The sequence below is a fragment of the Eleutherodactylus coqui genome, chromosome 8 (assembly GCF_035609145.1).
Source record: "Eleutherodactylus coqui strain aEleCoq1 chromosome 8, aEleCoq1.hap1, whole genome shotgun sequence".
In the NCBI taxonomy this organism is placed as follows: Eukaryota; Metazoa; Chordata; class Amphibia; order Anura; family Eleutherodactylidae; genus Eleutherodactylus; species Eleutherodactylus coqui.
In genome coordinates this window covers 98,460,319-98,471,489 of record NC_089844.1, presented here as the reverse complement: position 1 = coordinate 98,471,489, position 11,171 = coordinate 98,460,319, and the positions used below count along the sequence as shown (strand labels likewise).

The 11,171-nt window shown below is 39.7% G+C and overlaps 1 protein-coding gene across 2 annotated transcripts; it reads left to right on the top strand.

Moving 5' to 3' along the window:
* Positions 1-516: 516 nt before the first annotated feature.
* On the top strand, positions 517-9,835 carry LOC136577531 (gamma-crystallin D-like). Of its 2 annotated transcripts, none has more exons than XM_066577436.1 (3): positions 517-525; positions 6,357-6,599; positions 9,560-9,835. In XM_066577436.1, the coding sequence occupies exons 1-3, from the start codon at positions 517-519 to the stop codon at positions 9,833-9,835; spliced, it is 528 nt and encodes a 175-aa protein (XP_066433533.1). The 2 variants fall into 2 exon arrangements, with proteins under 2 accessions (XP_066433533.1, XP_066433532.1); XM_066577435.1 differs by lacking the exon at positions 517-525 and adding an exon at positions 614-643.
* Positions 9,836-11,171: the final 1,336 nt, after the last annotated feature.

The following is an 11,171-nucleotide window of genomic DNA, read 5'->3' as shown; positions in this document are numbered from 1 at the left end:
TCAGTTCACTACCATAGGCAACCCAGGATGTAGATACATCCCTATATAGTGTTCATGTTACAATATTTCTTGTGGACCATATTACATTTTTAGAAGTATGATGAAAGTGCAGCCCTTTTTGTGAGCTGTAAAACCGTATCATGAAACGTTTACTGCTTTCTAGTTTTCCTGTATTTTATCATTTCCATCCTCTACCAGATGTGATCAATGTCTGTCTCAGCAGAGAATGTGCTGACAAGCTTTAATTCCACTGGCCAGATACAAAGACTTTAATAATAGAAAAGCAAATTCAGCAAATAACACGTTGTAAGTACAGTGATTAAAATGATGTAAATGATGTAAATGTGAAAAGAGCCTGTCTATAGCCATTAATCTGTGGTCTCAAATAAAAATAAAAAGTTCATGATTAACTAACAATGTTATATGCAGAGTGTAGAGTTTCTAAATAGGCTATTTAAAGGGTAGAAAATCACTTTGGCAGGCTCCCACAGTGTTCATCTTTCTGTTAGTTTCAGGATGGGGAAGGTAAACTTTCATATTATGTATTGCTCATATAATTTCATTATAATATGTGACTGTTTCTAAATATTACAAGCAGTAAATGTAAAGCAGTATGTGTAGTACTTCTGTTTCAGCTATGAAAGTGTTGATGCAGGGAAGGTAGAATATATAGTTGTCACATTTTGATACATTTTGTGTAAAGATGCAATTCTTACAAAAGCAGTATTCTGGATAAAGGATATAAATGTTATTTTTTGTAAAATGAAAAGTCAATTTTCTAATTTACTTTTTTCTCAATCCCACAAGATTTTCAGATTTCATCTTGCTATTATTCATTAAAGAAAACTTCATAGCTAAAGGCCCATTTACACGGAGCGATGATCGCTCAAAGATCGCTCAAACAACAGTTTGAGTGATAGTTTTGAGCGATCATTTTGCATAAACTATTAAGTAGCTACTTGGCTACTTAATAGAAATTTAGTGTGCAAATGAAGCCTTTAGCTGAATGCAATTAATAGCTGGAGGGCTTTTATCTGCTTTCAGTTCCTTTGTTTTCTCCGACGGGAAAAAATGCTATGAGCACTAGCCATGGAGAACTCCTGATAAAGCTGAAGAACGATTTTTAGGTTGGCCTGAATTTAATAATCAGCTAGCAGTGCACGTAAAGTGCACGATGGCCGCGCGTTTAGACTCAACGATTATCGCTCAAACGATCGCTTTTTAGCGATTTTTGAGTGATCATCGCTCCGTGTAAATGGGCCTTTACTTTTGAGCACATGAAAATCTGTCTTGGTCATGTGATGAACTCCAAAAGAGCTCTGCTCCTGGCCTGTAAGGCTATATTCAAACATGGCCAATTTTTTGCAGATTTTCAGTTTCATAGTGAAAATCCCTAGAAAAGAATAGCAATTCAACATAAAATGAATGGGGTTTTAAAAATGTATCCATGTGTGGAGGAAACTGCCCATATGGACTTGAAAGCATGCTGTTGTATGTGGTGTCAGAGAGGCTTGCCCTCAAAGGACTATTGTGTAAGAAAATCACTTGCTGAGTGGGGCTTACACACACAGCAAAGCCATGTGCACACAGCATGTAGGGCAGGGTAAGGAGGCCATATGCTGCCATAAAGACTCCAATGGGTGCCATATGTACAGTGCAAGTCTCTCCTTAAGGTATTCACATAAAATTGAGGTATACAGAGATACAGTAAAGGTCCCATGCACTTGAACCGTAGCCTGGTTTGGCTCCTTAAGAAATGAAGGCTACTTTATGGAACAGGAATCCCCTGATGGAATGGATCCATCTTATGGTGGAAACAAACAGCACCAAACTATATTAGGGTCAGTTTGGTTTCTACTCAGCAGGCCGGCATTTTACCGGATAAAAAAGTCTTATATGCAGGACTTTTTCTTCGTCCGAAAGGAGGTTCCAGCGCAGATGTGAAAGCAGCTTGATACAGGCGCATTCACTATGCCTTGTATGAACTGCGGATAACACATCTTGATATCACAATAGGTTGATGACAAATACAGAACAATTTCGATGAAGAATTAATTAATTGCTTCTTGGTGTGAAAACCATCTAAGGCTAGGGCTTCAAGGGTTGTGTAACCCTGTGACATTGCCACATAACATAAGTCAATGCGGTTGCATTGTGACTTGCAATTTGTTGTAAACTTGAGTTCTAGATTGCAAGAAAATCATTGTTTTTTGATCATTTTCAATATGCAGATAACAGCAACTTGTGAGCTGCAACACAAATGCATTGAGTTTTAATATCTTGCAATGTGAAAGAGCTACACTGTAATCTTTGGCCACACAAGCTCTATCGTTTTTAAAGGGCCACTTTGGTGATTTATCTTAAAATTCATGATGTAGCTATCCTCCCAGTATATATACTGTAAGTGTTACCTTGGTTAGTTATTCCTTTCTATCTGAAACTCCCAACCTCTTTTTCCTCAGATTTTCATGTTTTCTTAATTCTGACCAGCTCAGATTTAAAAAGGGTTAATGTGTTTAGTTTCTAGTCAGTTTCTCAGTCAGCATAATATCTGTGTGATGGACTCTACCACAGAAACTGCTTAAAGGGATGCAGACACTCCTGTCACAATTATTGCTGAAGATAAGAGGCTCCGGTCACATAGTTAGAATAGAGGAGATCACAGCTCATCCTACTGATTGTAAACTTATGGTCTGTAGCTTATTTAGAAGAATATAGAAGGTAATGATAATAAAATTGTCCCCCCAGCAGGCAAAAATAGTATAGCCGCTAGCTAATGCTGTGCTGATGGATCACGGGTTTGATATGAAAATGAAAGCAAAAATCTCACTCTTAAGATGATGTCTGATAAGTATCAGACAGGAGACTGAACTGCATAGAAGTGACTGCAATATACAGAGGAGATCTCCAGAGTATGACAGGCAATCGAGTGAGGGGGGGCAGGGATGGAAAATGTGGTTTTGCCAGGGTGGCCCTTTAAGGATCCTATGTTTATTGTGCAAAGTTTTGATCTGATACAAGCTATCATGTTCAAAATGATAGAAATCCCATTATTTCTCCATATCTTTCAATCTAAAATTGGGATAAGTATTTCCAGTACTTCATTAGATATAGCATGTAAAGGGAGCACTTGTGATATTTCTATGCAGCGCAATATGTCTGTCCATTTATGAAGAGATGCTAAGATTGTAGAGGAACCACTTCTGTGTTTACTTAGACAAAATACAATATCTGTTATAAGGTTGTGTTTTGGTAATTGGGAAGCTCCAATGAAGACCATCTTTTGTATTTAAATTGATCAGTCAGAGCTGTAGTATAATAATTAGAGATGAGCGAGCGTACTCGGAAAAGCACTACTCGCTCGAGTAATTTGCTTTATCCAAGTATCGCTGTGCTCGGGTCTAAAGATTCAGGTGCCGCTGCGGCTGACAGGTGAGTCGCAGCGGGGAGCAGGGGAGAGCGGGCGGGAGAGAGGGAGAGAAAGATCTTACCTCCGTTCCTCCCCGCTCTCCCCTGCAGCTCCCCGCTCCGTGCCGGCACCCGAATCTTCAGACCCGAGCACAGCGATACTAGGATAAAGCAAATTACTCGAGCGAGTAGTGCTTTTCCGAGTACGCTCGCTCATCTCTAATAATAATCTTTTAGGTAAAATAAACCGGGGACTCCTACTGCTCTGTGTCCAGTTTAAAAAAAAATAAAAATCACTCTCAGTTTTGTTTTGGCTTAAATAAAAGATTTAATATGTTAATTTCTGACAAAATGTTGATTTGCTAAAAGATATTGCTCCAAGAAAATATAGTATTTTAGATAGAATTGTTACTTTTAATATGACAACTCTAGCCATCCAGGATATTTCACCTTTAGTAATCTACATACTAATCTAGCCAAGTTTAATTTGACTCTTAACACTTTAAGGGCCAGGGTGTTTTGGTCCTAAAGGACTTTTTAGGGATTTTACCCACATGATGGTTTTATTGCCATTTTTTTCTGTAACTACCAAAATTATTTTTGATGCATTTTTTTTCCGTGACATATACGGCTATTTTCTTATATGCTTTTTTCTAATGACTTTTTCTTTCTTCGTTTTTTGGTTTTATTAGGGATAAAATGCTTAAAAATCATTTCTTTAATTTATAGTTGTTTATTTTTAAAATTTGTCTATTTATGCTAAAGTAAAGTACAAGAATTGGTTCCTCATTTTGTTTCGAACGTTTTTATATATAATTTGTATAGTCGCGGATTACAGGCCGCATATGGTAATGGTTTTGGTTGGCAGTGGGTTATTTTCTTTTTTATAAATATATTTATATTTTAATTCTTAATTTTTTTAAAACTTTTTTGGTAGCTATTTTTGTTTACATTTATGTCCTTCATGATGTCATATAAGACCTCTAGGGATCATATACATTGTCTTTTTTTAAGTTTTTATTTCACACTTTTCTACTGTAGATGCCCCAAGTTACAAGGCAAACCATCCCCCTAGTGTGACAGTGGTCACTAACAGAGCTGACCTTGGTCTACTAGAACTGTACAGCTCTCCTGTGGCAGGGGGCAACCAGTGGTCACATGATCACCGGACCAAATAGCAGAAGTACCACTTTCGTCTTCTCTCTTCAGGACCGAGCGCTGTAAATCTACGGCGCTTGGTCCCTAATGGGTTAATGCATTAAGGTAACTTTCTGTGCCACAGTTTATTTGCCACTTCAATAGCTTTATAATAGTTTTTGCTTTGTTAAGATAAGTGAATAGAGATGAGCGAACCTACTCGGTTCGGGTGTTTTTGAACTCGAGTATCGCTTTTTCCAAGTAACTCACTACTCGGACGAAAAGATTCGGGGGCGGCATGGTGGAGCGGGGGGTAGCAGTGGGGAACAGGGGGGAGCTCTCTCTCTCCCCCCCCCCCCCACTCCCCTCTGCAACCCCCCGCTTACCCCCGGCGCCCCCCGAATCTTTTCGTCCGAGTAGTCAGTTACTCGGAAAAAGTGGTGCTCGAGTTCAAAAACACCCAAACCGAGTAGATTCACTTATCTCTATAAGTGAACAATAACATTTTATTAACTTTAGATAACTTTCCACAGGAAGTTACACAGTTATGTTAAATTTGGCTACATTCTGCTTTCAATTCAGTAAGTAGTGATTTAAAGATTGTTTTATATAAATCCTGGGCTGTATAGCAAAGATTGATCCTCAGGTAAATTAAAAAGGATTTTTGCCAGTAGTGAGTTGACCATTTGATTTGGCATAGCCACTATGAGAATTTGCAATTGAGTTTAATTTATTTTGTAGTAAGAGGCTTTACTTATTAGATCAATGGAGAGAAACAGTCAAGCTATGGATGTCTCAGGTGATTTCAGAGATATTATTATGTCATTGTCAAGTAATGTCAATTTGTGGTTACATTTACGAATATCAAGTCTTTGCATTTACTCAGATGGTCTTGAGCAATTCTGCTAGTGAATCAATGGAAACCACAAAGCTCAGGGGGGCAGTGCTGGCATGTGGCATTGTTTATTAGGAATCCTTTGAATAGTAGGCCATTATCTAGTACTTTACAGGTGGGCAAGTGTATAATCTTTGAACAGCTAAAAAGATGCTTCCCATAAAGTCAGATTAATGGAGGACAGCATTTACATAATTCTAGTTTAATCTAATCTATTAAAGGGCCTTTTCGGCATCTAATGTTATAAACATTATGCTACTTCCTTAGAAAGATTAAATTATATTTTACTACTACAATTGTGCCCTTTTACCCTTTCCAATCCACTGTCTGACGTCTTCCTGCATTCTGATTGAAACCTGTGCAGCTCTGATGTCGGAAGATGTCCAGCAGGGTATTCTTACTATATATTGCCAGCCGCTTTGTTGTCGGGGTACATACTGCAGTACTGGCTCTAGCCAGCAGATGGCGCCATTGTGTGATGGCAGAAAAATAAAAGCCCCCTAGGAAACCCTGAATCCAAAATTGGATTGCAAAGGGTTAACTCTCTTAGTCTATAATATCTGCATACCTCTGACTTTTCTTCTTTTTAATATGCCACCAAACCAGTCAAAGAATTAATGTATAATGCTTTTCAATTCATTTTGGTTTGCATTTCTAACATTTCCTTACAGGTGTTATCCTATTTCTAGCTGCTTTCAGACAGCTCTGTACATTGCACAGTGGTCCAGGTTGGTACAGCAGGCTGAATTCTATTGAAGTGACTGGTGCTCAGTCTGCAGGGCCAAACGAGCTACTGTGTAATGTACGGAGCTGTCTGAAAACAGCTATATGTGGGACAACCCCTTTAATCTATGAGTCTTCTCGATCAATCAGTTTTGCATCAAGCTAATATATTTATATTTTTCTTTTGCTGTAGATTGTTTTCTTTGAGGACAGGAACTTCCAGGGTCGTTCCTATGAATGCAGTTCAGATTCCTCTGATTTACATGCACATGTAGATCAGTGCAACTCAATCCGGGTAGAGAATGGCTGCTGGATGATCTATGAATGTCCCAACTACATGGGATATCAGTATTATTTGAAGAAGGGGGAATACCCAGATTATCAGAGGTGGATGGGTATCAACAACTGTGTCAGGTCTTGTCGCATCATTTTGCCAGTAAGTGATTTTTTAGGCCTCTAAACATAAACTATAAGAAAACTGTAAAGGCTTGTTCATACTGATGATAATTACTTATGTTGTTTGGCCCTGTCCTAGAATCTCAACAACTGTAAAACTAGAATTGCCAGATCTTGCACATGCCGGATCAGAAATGCGCAAGACAGGCCTAATTGACTATAATGGAGTCCCCGTTTGGGTTCCATTATGCCCTCCGATATTTCCCAGGATGAAATAGCTCTGCATGCAGTACTATTTTATCTTGCATTTAACAGAATTCTGCTATGGAAGATCCAAATGAAATCTCTGACGCAGATGGGAATAAGTGTTAAAATGTCTAAAGACCTTTGGGTTACAAACAATATATTGCTGTAAGTGCAGTGCAAATTATTTTCCATGTAACAGATTTGGAAGAAAGCAGTCATGTTTTCCTAATCCTATTCAGGTCCTTTAACACTAGATATTGAAGTAGTACTACATAAAACATGCATGAGGCTAACATCATTGAGTATTTGAAGTGCTCATATTTACTAATATGAACCCTGATAAAGGGATTCTGTCTGAACTACAGTCAGCATGACCCCAGGACAGATATGCCTATTGCCCCATGTATGCTTCATTGTGAAATGCTGCACGTTTCAGAAAAAACACTTTAAAGTTTGACTCTGGAATGGAGTCCCAAGTCATAGCGCCAGGCTATGTCAGCCTCCCCCCACCTACAGCATCTAGACTGACAGCTCTAGTCCTATATACAAAAAGGGAGTGAGCTGTCAGCCGTCAGGCTACATCTGAGAAGAGGCCAGCACGGCGTGGCCCCATGACTTGGAGCTCCATTCCTGACTCAAACTTCAAAATGTTTCTTCTGAAACACGCAGCATTTCAGAATAAAGCATATACAGGGGCAATAGTCATATTTGTCCTGGCTTCATGCTGCCCAAGCAGCATGAACCTGATAACAGAATCCTTTTAAACTATTGTCTTTAGTAGCTGGTTTTTAAGGTGGCAATACGCATTAGATGAATGTTGGCCAAAACCTCCGATTCTTGTAGGACCAGCCAATCATCTAATATGTATCCTGACTCTCTCCCAATGGCAAATGCCATAGCAAAGAAGAGATTTCAACATACCCAATCCTTCGTTCTCAGGGAAGATAAGCCACCAGAGGTGTCTGGAAGAAGTTTATTCCACTTTTCCCAAAGAGAGCATTTGCAGGATCTATCGAGTGTGCATGTATATAGAGGGGGATATGGAAAAAGAGCTGACACAAATGTTCAGCCAACAGCTACTGTATCTAAAGTGTATGGCCAGCTTCAGGGATACAGTCAACAGCAATGGAAATATTTGTGCAAGGCCTCTTAGTACAAGTAATGTACGGACACACTATATGCATGACATTTCCTGCATCGGACATTTTCAAAAGTGATAAGCAACCCTGATACTCAGAGGCATAGCTTCATACTTCTTGGCCCTATTGTGAAATCTGTAAGCACCCCACCACCTCCTACCATGTGCCATTTAAAATGTGTTTGTCTCCTATGGGCCCCTCAGATACCAAGGACCAGGTATGATTGCTACCTCTGCATACCCTATTGCTGCGCTCCTGTCTGTGCTGTATGAGGTCAATGATTTATTTATATCATCCTGTAGAACATCTGTAACAGTATATATACCAAATTTGTTGGTCTCTGCATCTCATCTAAATTAATAGTCATAGAATATTGCTTGTTCACATATATAGACTTCAGTAAGAGTCATGAATGTCGATCCAGAAAACTAAAAACAAGGATGAGCTTAGAATAAATATATCTATATATATATATATAAAGCTGAAAGCCCTCACTGACTCACTGACTCACTGACTGACTGACTGACTGACTCACTGACTCGCTAAAAGTTCTCCAACTTCTCAATGTCGTAGAAACATGAAATTTGGTGCAAGCATAGATTATCTCCAAAATAGGAAAAGAAATTGGGTCCCAATTCGATTATTCAATTCTAGCGCAAAAGAATTGGCGTCGAAATTTAATGTACATAATCTAAATCACTCACTTCCCAATGTCATAGAAACGTGAAATTTGGCACGAGCATTGATTATGTCATAAATAGGAAAAGTTAATGGGTCCCAACTCGATTATTCAATTCCATGCGCAAAAGATTTAGCGTCCAAATTTTACGTGCGGAATGTAATTTTCCCACTTTCCGGTGTCATAGAAACGGGAAATTTGGCACGAGCATTGATTATGTCATAAATAGGAAAAGCGAATGGGTCCCAACTCCATTATTCAATTCTAGTGCAAAAGAATTGGCGTCGAAATTTTACGTGCGGAATGTAATTTTTTCACTTTCCGGTGTCATAGAAACAGGAAATTTGGCACGAGCATTGATTATGTCATAAATAGGGAAAGCTAATGGGTCCCAACTTCATTATTCAATTCTATGCGCAAAAGAATTAGCGTCCAAATTTTACATACATAATCTAAATCTCTCACTTCCCAATGTCATAGAAACATGAAATTTGGCACAAGCATTGATTGTGTCATAAATAGGAAAAGCTAATGGGTCCCAACTCAATTATTCAATTCTAAGCGCAAATTTTATGTACGTAATCTAATTCTCTCACTTCCTGATGTCATTTTATATGAAGGAAACGTTGCATGGTTACCTCCACGTGGTGTTTCCTGGGTAACGCAGAGAACTATGCAAAATGGTGAACATATGTTTTTCCTCAGTATCTCTAAAGTAACCACGACTTCATAAGATTTTCCGTGTGAACACCAGATAAACACCAGTACCAAATTAACTCGGGCGAAGCCGGGTATATCAGCTAGTATATTGTATATCTCATGTTTGTATACTCAGTTATACATTGTCTACCCATGGGGTCAGGAGTGGAAGAGGAGATTATTGTTGTGTTGGAATTATACATTGATGGTCATAATGCTTTTGCTTTTTTTTTAAAGCATCAAGGATCCCAGCAGATAAAGATCTATGAGAAAGAAGACTTTAAGGGTCAAATGATGGAAATATCAAATGACTGCTCCAATGTTCATGAACGGTTTCAATCCAGCAATATCCATTCTTGCAATGTCATTCAAGGAAGCTGGGTCTTTTATGAAGAGCCCAATTACAAAGGAAGGCAATATCTCCTGAAGCCTGGAGAATACAGGAGGTTCAGTGACTGGGGAGCTGTGAATGGCAGGGTTGGTTCTTTCAGGCCCATCCTGGACAACTACTAATTCCACAATGAATGCTGAAATAAATCCAATATTCTAACCACAAGGTGTATATACAATTGTAATTGATTATTTTTTCGGCCCAAATAACTTTTTAAGTTCAGCATGTATGCTAAGAGGATCAAAATTAACTAAGGCCTCATGTCCACGGGGACAGATCTGAGTGGGTTACCCACATGCATGATCCGCGCCCCACAGGGTTGCATTGGGCACCTACAAGTAATTAAATACCTGTGGATCTCATTTTCCCTTGAGTGGCGGATTGTGTGTGCGGGAAAACACCTGCAGCATGCTCCATTTTAGTGCGGGTCTCCCGCGGGAACGGCTTCTATTGAAGTCTATGGAAGCCGTCCGGATCCGCGGCACACCCGCAGCTGAATTCCTGCTCTCCGGAGCGGGAGAGCAGGAGTTAAAAAAAAAATAGAGTGCACGGCGCATGCGCGCGGCACGCTGCCGGCGTGCCAAGCACATTCGCCGGGCCGAAGAAAGAAGATCTGGCCGCGACGGAGGGCAGATCCACAGCGTCTGGACAGGTAGGTAATGCTTACTTTTTAGCCTCATGTCTGTGGGAAAGGAGGGATCCGCTGCGGGATTCTGCATGAAGAATCCGCAGCGGGCCTGATTTTCCCCATGGACATGAGGCCTAAAAGCCAAGTCTTCAGGTTTTTAATGCTCCAACTCATAATAATTAACACCAGAACTGATTATTTAATCACATGGATCATGTTTAATTTCATATTGCACACGTCCTACATAATAATCTAGTGATAGCTATGTAATTCCCAAAGTGACAGGTTTGATAGATGGCTGCAGCCTTGATTTCTACTCAGATAATACATAACTACAGTGTCTTAAAGGGGTTGTAGTACAATTGCAAGTTATCCCCTAACCACGAGATGGGAGATAACTTGCTGAACGGAAAGAGTCTCAATGCTGGGACGCTACTTGATCTCAAGAACAGGACTCCCGTGTGACATCACTGTGAATGGAGTGCTGCCCCATTTATTTCAGCGGGGTTCATGGAAATACCTGAGCGGGTGCCACTCGGCTATCTCTACAGTTACACTGACAGTGAATGGAGCGCTAGTATGCTTATGCAACCAGCCCTGCATTCAGTCTCTTCCTCACTGCGGGGGGTTGCAGAAAATCCCAAAGGGAGAAGGACGGGGGACACTGGACCCCTGTTCTCAATACCGTTGAGTACAACCCCTTTAAAAACACAGGTATCACTCTGAATTCCTGTACTCCATATTTCTTCATATCAAACAAAAATAATATTTGCAGTGATAATGATGAATGTAGCGGTACAGAAATGAGTCTCCAGATGTAGACCTATACT